The 20,642-nt window shown below is 39.4% G+C and overlaps 2 protein-coding genes across 2 annotated transcripts in view; one reads left to right on the top strand and one right to left on the bottom strand.

Annotated features, from left to right (window-relative positions):
• LOC124158360 (UPF0764 protein C16orf89 homolog) overlaps positions 1-6,402 on the top strand; it is an 18,903-nt gene extending 12,501 nt beyond the window's left edge. Inside the window, exon 6 of the mRNA XM_046533480.1 lies at positions 4,137-6,402. Within this exon, the coding sequence (XP_046389436.1) occupies positions 4,137-4,299 (163 nt within the window). The 3' untranslated portion in view covers positions 4,300-6,402. The remainder of the gene's footprint in view (positions 1-4,136) is intronic.
• Positions 1-20,642, bottom strand: part of LOC124158386 — a 22,015-nt gene extending 1,373 nt beyond the window's left edge. Inside the window, exons 1-5 of the mRNA XM_046533483.1 lie at positions 19,809-20,642; positions 3,080-3,172; positions 2,279-2,366; positions 1,330-1,403; positions 155-308 (exon numbers count right to left, since the gene is read on the bottom strand). Of these exons, the coding sequence (XP_046389439.1) occupies positions 155-308; positions 1,330-1,403; positions 2,279-2,366; positions 3,080-3,154 (391 nt within the window). The 5' untranslated portion in view covers positions 3,155-3,172; positions 19,809-20,642. The remainder of the gene's footprint in view (positions 1-154; positions 309-1,329; positions 1,404-2,278; positions 2,367-3,079; positions 3,173-19,808) is intronic.

The raw sequence follows: 20,642 nt of genomic DNA, 5'->3' as shown, positions 1-20,642 counted from the left end.
AATATCTTACTAGCAAATCTAATAATTACTCGTCATTCAATGCTATTAACCATTACTTCTCATGTCATAGTTGAATATTAATTGTGAATTGAAAAATTGAGTAATAAGTCATTGCATGCTATGTATATTGGCAACCTCTCAAATGTTATCTTACCGACTGTTATTAGTCCACATACGAGCCATAATGTTCCGTTGAAGGCGTCTTCGTGGATGTAGAAGTTGACGGCGGTGTAAATGACAGACACAGCCAAACCGATGGCAAGCAGGATGGCCAGGGCCACCCATGGAAGCATCATGAATGAATTTCTCTGTATAATGAAAGAAAAAATTGATATATGATTTGTTCAATACTTAACATCACTGTTGCATAATGAATATGTATATCCATTTGTTTTGGAAAATGTTATTTTTGAGCCAAGGTTGAAATCAAACTGAGACGAATGTTAGTAATTCACAACCATCTATTTTACTTTCATTTCGACGTGGGATTCACTTCAACAGTAAAATGACTACTGCTATCAGTATTTATACATTTGGTGATTGCGTAGTAATGAAGAAGAGAGAGTTTTGAACAAAAGTAACAATGTTAAATTGATCAGTTAGACAAGACATTTGCGAAGAGTTTTTTATCTATTCCGTGTCAGTAATATTTTTTTGGAATTGGGGGCAAGGTAATATGTTGTTAGCATTTATACTTGCATATAATTTTGTTCTATCTATGTATTTTTACTGTACACAATGTTTTTCAACGGAAGAGAGGCAGGACCAAGCATAGAGTTAGTCGTGACAAGTGAAACTGTCGCATAGAAAAATGAATCCTCAGCGTCGAAAAATGTGTAGAAGAGTAGCCAGTCAAACAATTTGTACCTTAAATGACGATTTATTAACCAAAAAGCATGAAAAAATGTTTTGTTTCCATTTTTATTATATTTATATTGAAACGAACACCATTTGTAAGAGATTATAGTCCCTGACACCTACTTCCTGGTTTCATGTCTGATTTTTGAACCAATTTGAAGTACAGGTGCGAAGACGTTCCAGTATTTTCAGGGTTCATTCGTGAAAGAGCTGCCGGTATTGAATGGGATACTTAATTATTTTTAAAAATTATTTGGTATTAATCCCTATTACTTCGGTTTCTGAGCATAAGTTGCCGTATTTAGAATTGATTAAAGTAAATGTGTCATTGAAATAAGATTATTTGAATCAAAATTTAGTTATAAGTAGTTGAAAGCCTACTTGCCAATAATTTATGTAATTATTGGATGAACTGAATTCTCTATTGTCGTGCAAAGGTTGTAAAAACTCACTCGTTTGGATAATACGTACCTTAATAACACCCAGGATGAGTAGAATGGAAATTAATACAGTCATTGCCAAGTTGATTGCCAAGATAATTTTAACTGAAAGATAGAAACGGTAGGTCTCATAAGATATATCAATCACATATTATTTGTACTTATCAATAATGCCTACTACATATAAGGGAAATGACATTGAAAAATCAATTTTGAGTGGGAGTCTCTGTTTTAGGGGATGGGAGGCATTCTATAAATCCTAACCTACGGATTTGACCCAGAATAAATATAGTCAATGAGAGGCGTCTTTCAGGGCGTGGAAGCCCACATTCCAAGCCCACCGCGGAAAGCGGTGATTGGAGAAAAATAATTTAAGTGAGAGAAATTTCGCGAAACACGCGGAACAAAAGAAAGTTTGCTCTCTGCTTACCGGTTGAAATCTGGAAGCAAAGCCTTTTAATCGCAAGTCTTACTTTTTACCCTGGTCATATCATAAATGAAGCTCTTACTGAAGCATAGAAGAGGTGAAACCTTGATTTGGTATGTCCGAGAAAATAAGTTATTGTGCCCGAAAGCTTTTCTTAGGTTAAAAAATTATAATTATTCACGAAATATTTTATGAAATTGTTCCGTTGAGACGGTAATTTTAGAATATTTAAATGTCGGCTAACTCCAGGAATAAATAATTGAAATTGAAAGTAAGGCTATGAATTATCTTACGATGGATCTAGGCTCGCTGAGAGGAAAATATTCTGAGGGGAGGGGCAAACTCCCTGGGATATGGGACCCATGGATTTCCTGGGAGCGTTTTCGTAGTTTTCGAACAAGTCCTTTGCTCTAAGGCCCAGATCGGGCTCAGTGACCCTTAGCTAGAATTCGCAATTTAGCCAATATAATTTTATCCACCGTGTCAATATATGATTTTGTATTCTTATTCGTCAAATCATACTAAGGCACTAGGTATTACGTATGATACTTACCCACTGTTGGAGGTAACGAGTCCATGACTATAGTTTTCAGATTAACCTCTGTCACCAGGACAACGATCAATGTGATAATACTGATGACCTGGAGGTACGAAAAAATCAGGGTGTAAATCATCGAAATAATGGAATAGCTGTTAGTGATAGCATTATTGATGCAGGTTTTATGAAAATTGAGATTTAAGATTTTTTGTGCTCTGGGTATGAATGAAAAAGATTAAATTGATTGTTTGAGGCGTAACTTGGTGAAAGCGATTCATTATTAAAATTAAAAAGAAGAACTTTGTGGCTTCACATTGATATTTATTCACAAATTTACGACCATGGTTTCAGCGTTAGACGTCATCATCAGGTGAACTCTACAGAGGTCCATCACATCCTTCTATACCAGGCTAGGATATAAAAGGATGTGATGAACCTCTGTAGAGTTCACCTGATGATGACGTCTAACGTTGAAACCATGGTCGTAAATTTGTGAATAAATATTAATATGAAAGCACAAAGTTCTTACTTTTAATTTTAATAATGAAAAAGATAAGTTCCCACATCTCATTAGTCATACCGATTTCAATTTTTATCATCATTTTGTTGTACTATTAATCATTTATTTTAATAAAATAGCCATGTCTGGTACACGATGATGAATGCAATGCGTGGGAGGTTGGCTCCTACTTTTAAGAAAACGCATTATACTATTTTACTGTGTTCTCGCGGTATTGCATGGCGTTACAATAAATTAAGGGATCAATAGTAGAATTGAATAGCATTTCTTTGGCGTGAAATATAAACTTGTCTTACTATTCCGAGAACTCCGGCAATGAGGGTGCCCGTTCTCAGGCTGATGCACTTGCAGCAGGAATCTAGGACAGCCATTTTGGTTTCTTTTGGTATCTGAAAGGAAAGAGAAATGCTGGCGATAAAGAGTGATTACCACGTTTTATGCTAATTTTGATAAAAATAGATATAATATCGATAAAAAAATTTAAAATATTAATTTTTGGACTCATTTTACTTCATAAAATACAGTGTACTGAGAAATAGCAGATAAAAGTATGGCTTATCAATATTAAGAAATAAGGTAGCTAAAAGATAGTTTCCATTAATGCAGTATATGATGCCGCAGTAGAATGCAAAACTCTTCTCCGAGAACATGACGTTTACTTCCTTACTTGATAAAGACTCCTAGAAAGGACACGTCACTATCGCTCGACCTGTCTGATATCTTGACGTGACACTTATTTAAAAATTAAGCTATCTTTAAATCTTCTTGGTGTGTTGATAATGTGTAAATAAATGCAAATATTTCCGTTTATCACAAACATGAAAATTTTCACCTCGGTTTTGTCTCAAAGTTTTAAACAAGTAATAGGATCAGGAAAAAAAAGACTATGGCAGATCCGCCGGAGGTGATTTTCCCTCTTCGGGAAAATCGCCTGAAGAATATGATATCCAATCGAAAGAAGGATACCTGTCCATTATTCCGGGGTGGGTGGTAGCCTAGTATGAAGAGCGCTTGGATTCTGACCGTGAGGCCCCGGATTCGAATCCTCGGTCGAGCCTTCGGACCTTCCTAAACAAAAATTTCCATTGTGTGAGGTGGTCCTAGGCCCCCTACCCCGAATCAATAAAAAAATCATACGCCTGTGGCTTATTAACACTTTATGACCCAATGTTGCTTCTAAGCAACATCAAAACTGTTTAAACTTTCACCTCTATATAGGATATATCTAAACTAAATATTATTTTGTAGTGTAAACTTTAATGACGAAATATTTAGCTGCCAGAATAGTTATCATTGAGTGTAAACTTTTTCAAGTGTTCAAAATGAAAAATATTGAAATTTTATTTCTCCCAGAAACAGGTCTGGGTCAGAAAGGGTTAAAGGGCGACCTCTACCCTCACTTATTCCCAGCGCCGGATCCAGGATAAGACTAGAGGGAGCATGGCGAGAGGGCCTGGGGGCTAACCTCCGAGCGTTAGTGGTGGTCCGAACAAAGTTACAATCTTATCTTGTGTAAACTGGATATTATAGCCCCCCTATCCTCTCTCTGGATCTGCTAAGGATTATCCCTGCCAACCGGGTGGAGACATTGAATATTTGAACCAATTACTCCATAGAACATGTGCGGCTGATGGTTGAAAATGAAAAATCTTCATGAGAGAAAATCGTGGAAATGATGGAATCGGTTCAAGGTTATTCTTGTCGGAGGGCAGTGCAGCTCCAAGTTGCCATTCAGATGATCGTGTGTGGTGTGTACGTGTGGGAGGTGAGCTCAGAAACTGGCTTCGCTTCTGTTGTCCGCTGCCTCGCGGGAAACCACCCCGCCTCCGCCGCTGACCAAATTTAGCGAGCCACTTCTTATTTCCCGTTGGAGACTCGCCAACCAATCCCTTTGAGGTGGAGATCGAGTGAAGGACAACCGGCTTTCGGAGATCGGGTGCTCTTTTTGCCTGATCGGGAGTAAGGGCGACCTGCAGGAGGGAACGAGACATTCCAGGAGAGAGGATATTGGCCGATATAATAGGCAGTGCTTACTCCCCTAGTGACCAGGTCTAGAATTGAAGATACGTGCGAAGATGAAGCACCTCAGGCATTCCTAGACGTGATTTACTATTTTAATTTTGTGTTATCGCATTTACATTCATCACGTCCCTTACCTAGGGCTTAACTTCTTATCTCACACCTGGGTTGGGGGAGCATTAGGATCTATGAGGGGAGGGAGATCACGGAGACTAGCCCCCTCCGCCAAAAATGAGGAAAATAATTAAGTACCGTAATCTGAATTAGTGAAAGGATTCATGCGCGAGGAAGTTGCCGAGGCATGCCGCAGCACTCCTTCACATCAGTGGGGGATACACATGCCCCTCCCCCTTGCGGGGCCACCCGTATTGTCGAACATTGCTGAACCACAATCGTAACTTTTTTACATAATCAAATGGCAGTGTCTTGTGCATGTGTAAAATCACTTGAAGTAAAAATTTCTTAAACTTTGTATGTGACTTGATCATTTTTTATTATGATAAAAGTAAAGGCAATTCGAAATATCTTTTGCGCCCCCCTTGAGTTTTTTTTCCTGTAGATACTACTGCGTCACATGTATTATTCGTTTTTATTTTGAGTATAAAATACGATGAGATGATGGGAGCACGATACACGTAGACTGAGTTTTCGGATCTGTGGTCATCTTTACATGCAGCCGCGTAGGTGATGCATGGGCAAAATCACGTTCGAAAATCCATCGTTTCAACTGTCCCGCCGTGTGGCAAACGTGATTAGATGGTTATAAATCAGCCCTTGTTCCCATTGCGAAAACTTGCCCTCCCAATAATTTCAACAAATTCAGGCTTCAATTGGTGGAAGTTAGATTAGTTAGAAGTTTGCCCTCCAAACCCTAGAAATGCATTACTATTTTCGTTTTATATTCTCGCATTTACATTCTTCACGTCTCTTGCGTTGAGCTAAACGTCTTATCTCATTCGTTGCGAGGAGAAACAGCTACAGTACTAATGTATATTCGTGTCGTAGGGTGACAGACGGGATCGTTGTAAAAGGAGACCATGATTATTTAAATATTTTTTGTGATGAAATTGTAGTTAATTGTTCGAGTTTTGGATTTGTCGTGGAAATTCGGTGCACATCGATTCGCGAAGGAAATTAAATAATGGACTTAATAAGGTGAATTGTGTGATAAACTCGCATTGAAACATATGTGAGCGGTAAAGTTTGTCAACAAACTAATGCCCTTAGTAAAACTTGCGACTAGATTAATTACTGAAGGTGATTGATGGTATTTCCAGAATATTCTTTAGTTTTATTTCATTATTGCGGTGGAGGACTCTGCTGTTAAAACCCTCGTAAGATTGGGGCGCGGAGGGGGGTATAGTCCTGTCTGCACCGCCCTCGCCCACATTCCATCCCACACTGTCGGGACCCGTGAGTGCATCTCGGCTATCCTCATAAATGACTCGCCCCATCTCATTCGCCGTGGGCGTCTCAGAAACATTTCGAAGAACTCACCAACGCGAGAGCGACCATTTGGCAACATAGCCGTCACTCCGTTTGTCGAGTGTTTTCACTTTTCTTCCTCTTCATGACAATCATGACGCTTGTTGTATGAATAAAAAATACATCATCGTGTTTTCTCTCGCTTTTTTTTAGTCTCAGGCACATCACTAGTTCCTAGTTCGACTTGTTTGTCTGGATGTTTTGTTTTCTTTCTCAAACGGAAAGGGCAGTGGTTGATGCGTTAAAAGAAGGTGCGAGGAATATGGGATGAGAATTAATCAAGAGAATAACAAATGTATGCGGTTTTGTAAAGCATCGCGAGCAAGAATGTGAGGGCTAACATATAAGTAGGTGAGCACAAACTTGAGTGGTTGAATCAGTTACTATTTGGACAGTTAATTGAAGTAAAACTGACACAGCGTTGAGGATATTTGGAAGAAATATTATTAGGATATCTTAGTATGGGAAAAGAAAATACTCAGGGTATAAAGATTTTACATAAAGCCTAGCACAAAAAATGTTGTTGATGTCATATTGGGAAAACCTATGAGTGGATATTTTGAGTGATGTAAGCACCAGTTTCGCTTGAAAATTCTGTGTTATTCTTTTTTCTTGCTCGTTTTTCTATCTCATCTTGCGGTGTTCCTTTTCTTGCCTAATTCCATAGCCTAGTTCCTCATGCTACTTTCTAGTTTTCTTTTCGTTAATTGAAGAGGAACTTGGATCCAACATATTAAAATTTGATTGAAACTACTTTTAATTGTAATCAGAGTAAAATTATTTATAATAAAAAATAAGAAGAAATTAATAGAAGTATTCCAACTTTACGGGGCAATACATAATATCTTCATTGAAGTTATTCCTTGACAATTTTTGTTTTAAATAATGGTTGATATGTTTAATGAAGAAAAATTAGAAGTCACCGATTTTCAACGGGTGACGACTGAGGGAGCAAATTTTTACGATCATTTAGAGAGACAATTAGTCGTTTTCATGATTACTGTTATCAGTACAGGATACAGGAATGTTGTATGGAGGGGGATTCCAGCTTAGAAACCTCTTACCCTTTTGGGATTCCGAACCCAGTTCGACGGAAAGGGAAAAGTGTGAATCGCAACCGTCCTGACCTGAATCTCTTGGAGAGATTGTGCCTTTGGAAAATTCTAAGGGTGCAGTTTCCAAAATAGATTCGGGTGGACTCTCGTTTTCAGCGGCCTAGCGGTTTCGTCATCTCGGTGGATTTAGAAATGACGATAGGCCCAGAATCTTGAATTTGGCCACAGTATTGTTTTACGCGGGTAATATGACGACTAGCCAGCGGAGGATTTAAAGCAGATGTCCTTGTGAAGAAATGTGATTCTGAAATGTTCAGGAAAGTCTGGTCTAGTAAGATCACTTAATGTATTAGCTTCGTGCTCTTAGAAGGCTCCTTCGTTTCGTGATTTTATATGTTCATGAAGTGAATTATCAAGTGGTTATGAGAAATTGTATAACTGCTACTTCCATCGAATCGCAAACTTATTTACACTAAATACTATGGATATATGGTATTAAATACGACATCGTACTCTTATTAGAGAGCGACAGTGCTGAGTTATGAAATATTTCGATTCATCCGAAGGAAATTGGAAGCGTGCCAATTGGATCAATCTGGAGAGGTTATAACAAACTATTTTCCCTCGCACCCGCTCGTGTTCACGTAAACAAAGTTTACGAAACTGTCTGGTGAGTCAGGCTCCAAAACTGTCTGCTTAGAGGATAGGAGTTATCCTGTACGAAGTTCATCCCTTGTGGATAAATAGGTTCACCAACGTCATCAAGCCTCGAATTTCTTTGTGTGTGGATACTCATGCATTATTTAGCCTTAAATTTTTCTGGAATGTAGTATGGCTATAAAAATATGATTAAAATAATGTAAAATTTTCTACAACTGGGTAGGAAACTTAGGTAATGTATGAGGGATTAAAGAACGTGCTGTTTCATGGTGAGAAAGTGTTGTCATAATTTGATCAGCATTTTAACCTTGATACGGTCATTTTAAATTCATTGAGCATTTTTAAAACCCTACTAGCTCTTAAATAGCATAGTGATTTCTGTTCATGAAAGTCAGTTTAACTCCTAATATTTTTTAGACTGGAGACGAAGACATCCACAGACCTTAGTGTAGGCAATCAACGTCTGCTTATTGAAATCCAGCGAAGCTTTGGGTTGAAAATCACTGTGCTTCGGCTGAATATTTGGAAGGTGCTCTGTGCTATTTAGTACAAATCTACGTCTTAAGAACTGGAAATACGCGGACCAAATATTCCATTTTGTTAATATTAGTGAAGATAATTTATTGGTATGGAATATTTTGCAAATAAAACGAGGAATGAAATGAAAATCGGTTGATATTCGAAGTATTTAGGCAATCCAATAAGTGCTATGATGTTTTCCTAATTCCTCACAGAATAAAAAATAAGTCGTTGAAATTTTGATTCATCTGCAGCCGTGCACCTAATTAATGTTTGCGAAATAAAACTAGCTACAAACTTTTTACAATCCACACAACAATTTTTATGGTGCGACCGGGTCCTGGGGAATCTTCCAGTACAGGGTGTTCGAACTTCCAACATCTCTTATATACATACATGGTTGTCACAATTGGAGTTGCTTAAGGCCTGGTGGTGGCAGTGGAACAGGAGAGGGAGGTGAAGGTTGTAGGTGCATGGTAGTATAAAAAATAGAGGAATACGCTGAATACAGGTCATTAGCAACAGAATAAGTGTTCATTCATGCAAAAGTTCATACGAGGAGTATAACAAGTTGCTCCTCATTTGATAAATTCCATGGTTACCAACTCTTATTTTGACCTTCGTGTACATATGAGCTAATAAAGAATTGTCTGTAGATTAATAAAAGGTTAAAGCTTATTTTCATGCTGTTGTGAAGATTAAATTACACAAAATTACGCCAGAGAATGTTAATTTTTAAAAGTTTGAAGATCCATGGAAAGAATTTGTGGCCAGATTTTGCTGTGATGGATATGTGTTTCCTGTTAGTGCCCCTACGTATCTAGATGGCATCGTATTCCTTCATTTCGGAGCAGCAATGCTCGAGTGGTGGCTTTTGCTCGCCTAATTTGCACTTGATGACTTCACACCTCGCCGTTCATCCAATCCGCCCACGCTTCCATCAACTCTCCACCTTTGTGCATGCCATTTGCCATGTACCGTTTGTGGAATTCAAAATGATTCCCTCACCAAACCAGAATGAACTCGCTGAGCTCAGCTGAGTTTAGTTCCGCTTGTACTCCAAGTAGTTAAAAGGTATTTAACTATTAAAGGTTATTTAACTTTTCACCCTTCCTTTGAATATCGAAGTAGTCGCCTCTGTGATGATGTGTGATCTAGTGGGTAGGGAGTGGTTACTAACCGAAGGGTCGTGGATAAATCCTTTGGACAACCCCAAGGAAAATCCTCGCGGCGAGTAGTAGCCCAAGAAAAAGAGCCTGTCCCTCTTCCTTGTTAAGTGAATTTCACACATCTGTACCTTAGTCTATGGTTAGTTTTATCTGCGCACATCCAAATAAAACCTTGGGTTGAACTAGAGTGAAAAAATTGGAAAATTCGAAGTTGAAGCAATTTAATTTATCATATGTCAAAGTCGTGTTTGTGTTGAAGTTATGCGGTTTCATTCAGCGTGTTTACTGCTGTTATTGGTTTTCGGATATTTTTCCACTCTCAAGTGTTCTTTTTTTTTTGGTAAATTGCGAAGAGGTGGCTTTGTGGATGTATACATTGACTACCGTTGTACTTCGTCGATTTCAGATTTGTGTGACTTCAATATTTATTAGAAAATTACGTTAATTAACAGCTATAATATTTCAAATTTGAGTAGTTCGTCTACCATTTTCTGTGTTTTGACGTGCATAATCCCGTCAAGAATATCAACAATCCAAGAAGTAATGTAGTTAATGCTGAGCCACATAAATGATAAGATAGCTGCACCTCGGAAATCAGGAAACTATAGTGAAACATGAACGCGATGTGAAAGCCAATTGGTTAACATTTACTATTGACTCGGTCATTTTTGCGAGTAAAATTGCGTTTCAGATGCAGTATAGTATTAGAATTCGTCTTATCCAAATTCATTTACAGGTTGAGTCCGCGTGGCCACCTGAGAACTATTCTCCGAATCCCTTCATCGTTTAGGTCGTGGGTGGATGCGAGATCACGTAAGGGGTACTCCCACGCCTCCTAAGTCATTCCTTCAATCCCGTTTCCGCTAGAGTTCGCTGTCGTCCGTCATCTCTCCCCCCTCCCCGTCGCCATCACACCGCGTTATAAGGCGCGTGGAGAATTTAAAGGCTCCTACCCAGGCAACAAACGTGACTTCTCCAATAAAATTTCGCGGAGAACTTGAGAAAAGCTTCCAGATCATGAAGTTCACGTTGGAATATCCCGTAATATCCGTGTTGACAATAATTTTTCTTTGGAATGACACATTTTATATAAGGCGGTGAAGATAATTTTATTTTGTTTGTACTTAACGGATTCTGAATTAATGAGACTATCCTTTCAAGGAGTTTATTGAAAGGTGTTATTTTTCTTTCTCAACTCTTTAGTTTTTTTTGGTTCATTTATAACGGGTGTTGAATTATTGTTGTGTAAATATCCTTTTCCGTCTGGTCCGAAATTTGAAATCACGCTTTTCAGGCTATCCAGTGAGTCCCTAATGAGAAATAAAAATGGCTTGATGGATTTTATAATTTATTTTCTCAGAATGATTTAGAATAGCATTTGTTCAAGTAACTCGTGTTGTTCATTTTCGTCTAATTTTTAGTGTACCCATAAGGGATTTAAATTATTTTTGGCACGGTGTATGAGCAAAAGCAGAATAAATGGTGTGGTATTTTGAGGAGGCGACCGACAGATGAGGTCATTTGCTTCATAAGGTAAGGGTATGCAAGGAAGAGTGGTGAGAACCCAGCGTCGCCATTAGCCTGCTCTTAACGAAATGCACCTAGGGGACCACGGCTCAACATGCCATCCGACGGACGAAGTGTTGCGCTTCATATGTCCTCCACACACCATTCAAGCAGGGATCTGGCAGTCTATGAAAATTCTGTACCACTGCCGGGATGTGAACCCGAGTTTACGGGGTGGGAAGCCAACACACTAGCCACCGCATCAACCCAATCCCGACAGATTATATAAATATCGTTGTGCTTTTCAACTGTAGAACATTGTAATTGATTTATACCGGTGGCATTGTGCCCATTCATTCGATTATGTCTTTAAGTTGCCTTTGTTCATGTTTCCCCTCTCTTAAGCTATGCGTTTATTCCGAAGGCGTAGTTTCGTTTGAGAGAACGGGGAAAATGAGGAGGGACATGAGTGGCGTACGAGGGGAATGGGAGGGAGGTTTAGAGAGCCACGCCCTCCAGCCACACATGGTCCTCTATGCCATCTTTCTCATCCTGCAGATAAGAGGTCATTGATTACTCTCGCCCTTAAGGAGTGGGAGCTCTCCGTGGATGGACATGCCTTCTGCTACTTCCCCTTTCTTCACCGCACCGCATAGTCACGGTCGCCATGCCATTCCGTAAATGAAGTGTGAAGCGGTAACCAGCGGCAGTGAAAAAACAATCAATCGAACGGTGACTCGTTTCTCATGTTAGCTGTGGAGAAATACTTGTTTCATAACTTCAAGTGTGGCTTTATTTTTTTCATACGTCGGAAAACGAGACTGTTACAGTGAGCTCCCAATGGTTTCTGCCATAAATGCTTCGAATGTTAATGATGCTTTTTAATTTTACTAGATTTGCTGGGACTCTGGAACTAAGTGATAGTTGACGACTGAGAACACCTTTTATGTGTGAGGATGCAGCCGGAAGCAGTACACGATCAGTGATGGACGTAAGGTACATTTCATTTGGCCACACGTGAATTAATTGTTAAAACAATTGAAATTTTCATTTGAAAGGAAGAGAAATGGTGAAGATGTCTTATATTGTCATTGGGTTAATGGCCACTATTTAATCTTGAAGGAGCAGGCACTTAATGCTCGCGGTTCTCTTTTTCAGAAATTTATGTTTATTTTTAAGGTTTCCAAATTGATGTCTTTAGTCTCCGAATTTTGTTTTTTTATTATTTGTATTTAAAGGATGAAGATATTATTTGGTAAGGGATGACACATGCATAACTTCTGACCATAATTCTCCGTGTTGTCGTCTGAATCTGGCTTAGTCTTATTGGAATCCAAGGTTTTAATGATAAGTATAGTTTTAGGTTAAGATTTTACTTTTCTATTTTTTGTTTTAAAGTGAGAGTGTGTGTCCCTGCCCAATTCCCATTGTTTCTTTCCCGTTTTCGACTGTTTACGGCCACCTGGGTGGCGCTACCATGCCTATGCTCACGTCGAAGGATTTTTGAGGTCACCGCCTGTCTCTGCGATGTGATGGGTGCAATCGCTGCCCACGCCCCCTTCAACTTGACGCTTACATCATCCCTCACGATTGCCGCGGCGTGGGAAACGTTTTTTCGATCGGAAACAAACTATTTAGGTGGGCTGGGCGGCGGAAGAGTTCGTCGTAACAATCATGACGCGGCGTTCGAATAATTTTCTTGGCTGTACTTTTCTTCGAAGACTCTAGACTGGCCGGATGTGTTACTTCATTTCGCTCTATGAATGGTGAGGCGAACACAATTTCATTTGCCTGAGGTCTGCCCCGATGTTAAAAAAAATAAAGCATTTGGAAGCGGAAGAGAAATGTCCGTCCCAATCCTTTAACGCCCACGCTTCAGGGAAGGTTATGTTCCCAGACCTAATATTATCCCATTTTGGAGGGACGTGTTAGCTTTCTCTTGTCGTTTGTTATGCGTAATAATACACTAATACTTGGCCATTCCGTTCCCAATTTGGTTTGGGAGAATAAATCAACCTCTTATGTTCTTGTGTGCTTTCTGTCCTCTACAATACCAAGTTTACCTCCCGGATGTTTCATTTCCCCTTATATAGCAGTTTATTTTTCATCCGCATAAGGTGAAACGGTCAATGCAAAAGCTAGTGATGTTATACCGACTTTGAGGGGCAACAGTACATGATGATTTCCAGCATGACTTCCAATATTTTTATGTAAATTGGCATTGGGGCCAAGTTTTTCATAATATTTTATGGCGAAATTAATTCTCAGCCAATACCAGTGTAGTTTATTTAATATTGTGCTGAAATAGTGAAGCGATGGATGATTTTCTGAGAATCTAAATCCTAGCTTATGCGGTGGCATTCATGGGTCAAATATTTTGTCTGCTACGAATTTTTCTAGACTCACCATGACCTCTAGAATGAAATGGCTCAGGTAGTTTCTCTCAGTTCAAAATAAGAAATAGCACGTTTTATTGTATTTAGGTGCAGCTGTGTATCCAAAACAGAATTCGTCTCTGTATCGCATTGAAAGCAAATGACGTACGATACACGATTATGGACGAATTTCATGGGGATGTTTGTATTCACTCACGAGTAAAATATGCTTGAAACTTTTTTACCTAATAATTTCTCTGAATTCAACACTAATAATTATTTATGAGTGAAATAGAGTACATCTCGAGAGGTATTTCTCAAAGAAAACTACCACCTGGTTTTATCGTTCTGCTTTGTCATCGTCACCAGTGCAGGAAAGCTAAAATTGTCTTCAGACATGGTTTCGCCGAATTTATGCAGAAGTATTTGTACAGTTATAATTTTTTGTATATAATTTATTGGATAATATTGATTGCCATCGTCAATTAAGCTCAAGTTTTGTAATATGCGGCCCCGAACAGCCGGCCCTGATATTCTCAAGGGACAAAATATAACTGCAAACTAAATGATAACCAACACAATTAATTATGCACATTTTAACACAGCAATTTAAAATTCATTATGTTCGTACGTAAAGTATGCTGTTATCATCTTCAAATAATGGCAATCATCTGAGGCTTACGTTACTGTTGAAACTTATGGATTCTGACCAATGGTTATTTCCTAGAGTAGAAGTTATTGTTACTCATTCTTAATAAAATAGCATATGCTTAGGGTTAATAATTCACAGAAATTTTCTAGACGATAAAGACTTCAAATAGCCTCGAAGATCATGTTCTTTTTCAGCTTAAATTGTCTCTACGAAGCACTAGTTCCGTTTTTTCTACTACATTCCATATGCTTTGTCGCTCTGGTTGCACAATGACGCTGTGTAATCCTAAAAAGTATGGGTCTTGTACATTTAAATTTGTATGTTAACAAAAACCATTGAACCTAGGAATATGAATATTGGTAACAGAGCAGAAAGATTAGATAAATCGAAAAGTTACGTTCAGTTATCATAAAAGCGAATTGAAATCTCTTTCCAAAGGCCGGTGTCTGCAGAAGATGTCATTCGTAATTTATGTTTGTCTGAAAGCAGTCATTTAAAGGCAGCTAAAGTACTTGAGGTTGATTTCCTTTGCAAATTATGCATGTATTACGAAAATATTGACCAATCTCGCATACTCAATTAAACGATGAAAAATTTTCGATATCGCCCCGACCACCTGATGTAAACAAAAACCGCCATATTTTTTTGTAACCTCAACCCACTTTATCCAAGAGGTATCTATGGTCTTTACCAATTAGCGGTTTTTATAACGGCCAAATTATTTAACTCCCTGGCAGTACTATAGTTTGGTTGACTGACTTCTCCTCTTCTTGACGTAAGTTTGCCTAACAGTTAAAATAAGAGGCGTGAAAATTATTTTATTTCCCCTAATCTCTATCTCTATAATGATTCATTTTCTGGTTACTTCCCTTCCATTTTTGTTGTTTTCACTCGTTGTTTCATCTTTACTTCTCTTAAAAAATGTCTGGGAAATAATTTTAGCCTTGCTTTAACTCTAGAATAACGGGATACTTTTTTTACTATCGATACTGTAAGCTAAATCTTATTTTGAGTGAAGGGACAAGCATCTGTTAGCCAGACCCCTTTTCATAGCAACTTTGCGTAACTTGACGTAATCTGAACTTGACCCAATAATGACATATTCCTGCAAACGTTGAGCAATCTATGTATCAATTGTGAAGTCGATTTTTAAACGACTTTCTAGGAAGAATTTGAATCAGGGTATTTATGGGTCTCTCCAAAAACAAAACTAACTTCCTAACCACGGACAATTTCTGTTGAAATTCAGGTTTCTCTCAGTAAATTAAAATTAAGTCTACCTATGGCCATTAAAGTTGCACAGACGTGATTTTGAGTTCTTAATTCGTAGATACGCCTGGTCAAAATGCTGTGAACGAGGCGCCAGATCATCTCTTGGTACCAATGCCCGTTGATTTAGGTGAGAATGCATCATTGGGTGCTCTAATTTTACTGGACTGTATCGTCCGCTGTGCAGCCTTTTCCCTTCGCCAGCCATCTGGTCTTCTCTCTCCCCTGTGGAATTCCGTAATGCAAAGTGCGTTCTTCGTCTGCATGGGAAGTCGTAAGCTGACTGCTGCACTAAATAATGCTCCGCGAAAGACGCTTTCGTCGTCATTTCAACCCCGTGGTTTTCTGTCCTTTTATATTACGCATTGCATTTCCAGCTTCCTCCACAATTTTTCCCTGCCGAGACATTCCTGGAATTTTCGCTGACAAGGAGTGTGTTCCGTAGGGTCAAAAGGGAGACGAACGTTCATTGTGCTTGGACGTGCTTGCCTTGCGTCTATTTTGAGGATTAACGGACATAACCCTTATGTCCTTGGTAGTGAAAGGTGTGACGTGAGCGACAACTGAGGTCATTTGCGTCATTCATTTGGGAAAGAGAAAGGGGAGTGGTGAGAAACCCGGCGTCGGCACTAGCGTGCTCTCAACGAAAGGGGACCACGGTTCAAGAAGGTTGATCCGAGAAAAGAAGCATCTGTCTTAGTCATGATGATTCCAAATTTTTCTTCTAATTGTTCTTCATCGACTGATGCCCAGAAAATAAAGGTTTTATTTTCTTTCTCCCCTGGAAATTTAATTTCAAAATCCGCATTTAAATGTTGTTTCTTCGGGGTATATTTGTCTATGCATACGAAAAATTTTGTTCCCTGCTGACATTATCCTCAATAAATTTTGAGAATATATCTATAGAAAACCTACGCTCACCACCAGGCTACTTCATGAGTTATTTACGAATCAATATCGAAACTGAAGTCAAATCATGTTATTTACGTGAAAATGGCACCCTGGAATAAACGGGAAAATAAAAATTTAAGGATCGACTTGTGCGCATTTTCTGTACTTTAATTTATATTTTAAGCCTCGTTAATTATACAATAAAATGGAAAATACTTTATACAACGCATGAAATGAGTCTTTTTTTTGAATCTACAGTCGCGGAACTACCTGCTGAATAACCCTCAGGACAGATGAGGGTGTGTGCTTAAGGTGTCCTTCGCGCAAAACCCAAATAGAGAATGGGATTCCTCGGAAAAAAATCTGCCCCACGGAAATTTTTATCCAATGCTTCAAGTGGGGTAGCCAAAACCCTATCATCTGCTGTTATCCCAACACAAAAATTCATATCTTTTAACCTGAGAAAATGTATCAAAGCAATAACAATACCCCTTGAACCTCAGTGATGCGAGACTTGAGTTGAGATTCCTCACTAAAGGAAGTCGTTTGTGAAAAAAACCGAAAAACATTTTTCATCAAGCAATATCCAAAACGCATCTTGATATAATTGACCCAGAACTACTTTTAAAAAAGATGTATTCGTCATTTTACCATTGAATGCAAGTTTTAACGTAAAACGGACCAACAGACATCCTTAAAGTCATTATTATCGGTGAAATTTTTCTTACTTATTCAAGTTCGCGTGCTTGATTATTTTATATTACTGCCAATGATTTTTACGATTAACCAGAAATATATAATACACTTCTATGATACTCGTATGAATAAAAAAATAACTGATTTTCATTGAAAATGTGTACCACTATCAAAATGGTTTGTGCCACGAACAGCGCAGTGCCTTGAATTATTCGAGGTCCTCTCATGCGCTCGCTTTTGAGAGACAGATTTTTAAAATATTTTTATTTTGGATTTGCATCATTTTAAGTTGAATTCTATTTCAAGTCCACAGAGAATACATATCCTTAGAATACATTCTGTACCCAATGCTCAATGTTTAATTTGTCGACAAACTTAAAAATGAGCGCCACATTGCACTGTGAAAAAGAATGCTTTGCCCAATAATTCCAGATGCAATAGTGTTCCTTTAGAATTAGTTGTTAATTACGATGCAGACATGCCATCCTAGCAAAGGGACTCCTTTTGAATGTCGTCTTTCTCTCTATCGGATGATCTGTCTTGCGGTCATTTTTTTTCCGCTCAGCCCTCGTGATGAGTAGTGGTGAAGGCGGCATCTTCAAAGGGAACTTATCTCTGAAACGAGCCAATGGTGTGGATTCGTGTGGCGTGGTATTCATTTCGTTTAATCAGCATATTCTCCAAAGCCTGCGTGAATGCCTTCGATTTCCGTCGGGAGTTTTATCTGTAAGCCTGCTCCCCAGACTTGGTAGGGATTCTTTGAAGTTAATAACAAAGGCATTGAAATGATTTGAAAAGACCACTCTCCACACTGTACAATTTACTCTGGAATCTTTACTGAGCCTGTCATTAACGTAGGGTGAGGCAAGCTGTATGCGAGAGAATCCATCATGAGAGTATAGAATATTTAAAACCCAGCAAAATTTCGGCCCGAATGTATTGCTTTGACAATGTAGCCCGATTGTTATGAGTGCGTGGCACTAGTATTTTTTTCTTAGCAATCGGGATTCACAGTCCGATTTCTTGATATTTTACCATTTCAAGAATTATAACCACCATCGGTGCTTGTAGCATTATATAAAGTAGTAAATATTAGGGCACAAGTTAGTATCTTTGGAAAGGAATTGAGGAACTGTTAGAACGAGAGTTTCATCGAAATGCCTCTACCACTAGGGTCCCACGCAAAAATATCTTACAAGTACTAAAAAAATCATGTGCGGCACACAATCTGAAAGTATTCTAGAATGTAAAATTTGCCCTGACTCTCGGCTACTACCTTCTTTCCATATCCTCGTATTTTATTTTTTATATCTAATACTCTTTGTCTCTCCTTTCCTATCCTTATAGATATACGAGGTATATATGAGTTCGACTCTGTCAAGTTCGTAATGTTTTTTTATATTTTTTTCTGCGAAGCCTAATACATTAATTTCCCATAATATTGACAGTGAAATACATCTCTCCCTGGCGGTATTGTTGAAATCTGTGAATTTCTTGTGTAGTACTCGAGCTATGAAAATGTGTACTTCTCGAATTGCAGTCAGCTAAATTGAGAGCATAATGGCAATGCAAGGGCTGCATCCAGGTAACTTGAGGAAACCGGTAATATCTTTGCGTTGTAAGTAAATCTCATTCCCAATGGAAACTTTTGATGTGCCACATGTAAATGCGGTTAGAGCTTGTCAAATGTTTTCTATTTATGTACCCAAATAATTTTGGAAGCTGGAGTAATAGGTTAATATATAAAACTATTTGTTTCAATAATTCATTGGTATGAACTGTGTGAGGGGAAAGGCCAATCAAGTATTCTCAAAACCTTGTCCCTTTTCTGATTTCAGTGAATCCAGTTGAAATAGAAAAATCAAAATTATGCAATCAAATTGCTCTGAGCCTTTATTTATCCTGGTTAAGGATTCGAATTACTTTAAGTTTGTTCGGCTGATAACTTCTGCTTATTTCTCGAAGTTGGGATGCAGCGGTGTGGCAACGGCCGTACATAAACCTACTATATTTAGCGATGAGTGCTAAGCGTCTTGGCGTGAGGAGAATTATGGTACTGATTCCTCTCTTTCCTGGTCAACAGCGTTGCGTTTTGTTTGATAAACAACATTGTGATAAGTGAAATAAGACTTTCGTTTTTTCCATTTCTTATGACAATTTCCATTTCTTATGATGCGATGCATACTCGTTCGGAGTGAAATGACAAATATTCACCATTTCATTCTAATTGTAACCGTATTTACTTTAAATGCTTCAATTGAGATAATACCAAAGATTCATTACACAATATTCACTTATTCTCTCCACAACGAAGAAAATTGATAGGCACGCGGCCTGAAACAATCGAAATCCCAGTTCTCGTGTTGGTCGCACCTAGTTAAACACGGAATAAATCTTTGCACGTAATCCTCAATCAGATCGCCCCGAAGTTTTTCCACAGGTGTTTTCTCCTGTAAGCCGTACTTCGAGGTCACTACGGTCGGTGGGTCTGTCACTCGTGACGTCACTTCCAGCCGCGGCGGATGTATATAATGTATGTGCGTCTTGCACGGCTTCCACCAACATACGCCGCCGAAATGGCGGACGTATTCTACGTCGGATAGAGATGAAAGTATTACGCCTTCCGTTTCACTGAACTCTTTCCGTGGGCCCGTGCCGTCGTAATCCGAAATCTGAGGGAGCCACCATGGCCACTGCGAACGAGAACGGATACTCCTCGAAACACTCACCTTTCAGTGTACAAAGGCCGCACGGGAACTTCGCCTCGGAGATCGGACTCGTCTGCCGCTGCTTCAAGCGTCCACCGCGATGTCCTTGGTCTTTCCTCTCCGCTTAGCCGTAAATAATCCTCTCTGGCCTCTTCTCTCTCGACGCGGCACCAACCGACCAGGGAACTATACTGTTTCGAGTGAGGCGGTGATGTTCTCGAGTCTTGGCGGGGATCTAGCGTGGTGGGGTTGGCCCGAAGCTACTTGCGGCGGAGCCAAAGTCTTTCCGATTTTTCTCGCTCTAGACTCTGGTCCAGTTTACAGAGGATGGAGCGGGAGGATTGGGTTCGGTTGTCGTTGGTGTGCTCGGAAGAGAGGTTGGGGAGAGAGGGAAAGTAGTAAAAAAGAAATGGAAGGGGGTGTGTATAAAAAGAAGAACGCAGTCGTGGGGAAAAAATAAAGCACGTGGGTGCTAAAATAGAATGAATACCCCTCACTCACAGCCCGCGTTTCCTTGGATCGGACGGCAGAGGGGCTGGTGGAAAGGGGGGGGGGGGGGTGAGGAGCGGGGGTGGAAACTGGAGCAGTGGAATGGGAAGGGGCACTCCTGCTATGATCCTTCTTCCTCGGTGTTTATAGTCGGTGGGCGTGGATGCGAGACGTATTTCCAGGGGAACCTTCCTGTGAGCAGTGTGTCCCACCCTGAATTCAACTCTTGCGTGCTCTGCGAAGCGTGCTCGGGGCAGCCTTTTCTCCTCTGCGCTCGCGCGAGACACGTGCTTCTACCGGGAGACCGAAGGATGTGTTGGCGTCGTCGGCGACTCGCTTGCTTTACTCGCGCCAAGAGCTCAACTA

This window comes from Ischnura elegans, chromosome 1, assembly GCF_921293095.1.
Source record: "Ischnura elegans chromosome 1, ioIscEleg1.1, whole genome shotgun sequence".
Classification (NCBI taxonomy): Eukaryota; Metazoa; Arthropoda; class Insecta; order Odonata; family Coenagrionidae; genus Ischnura; species Ischnura elegans.
Note: the sequence above shows the minus strand (reverse complement) of the source record. Positions and strands in the feature narration are given on the sequence as shown.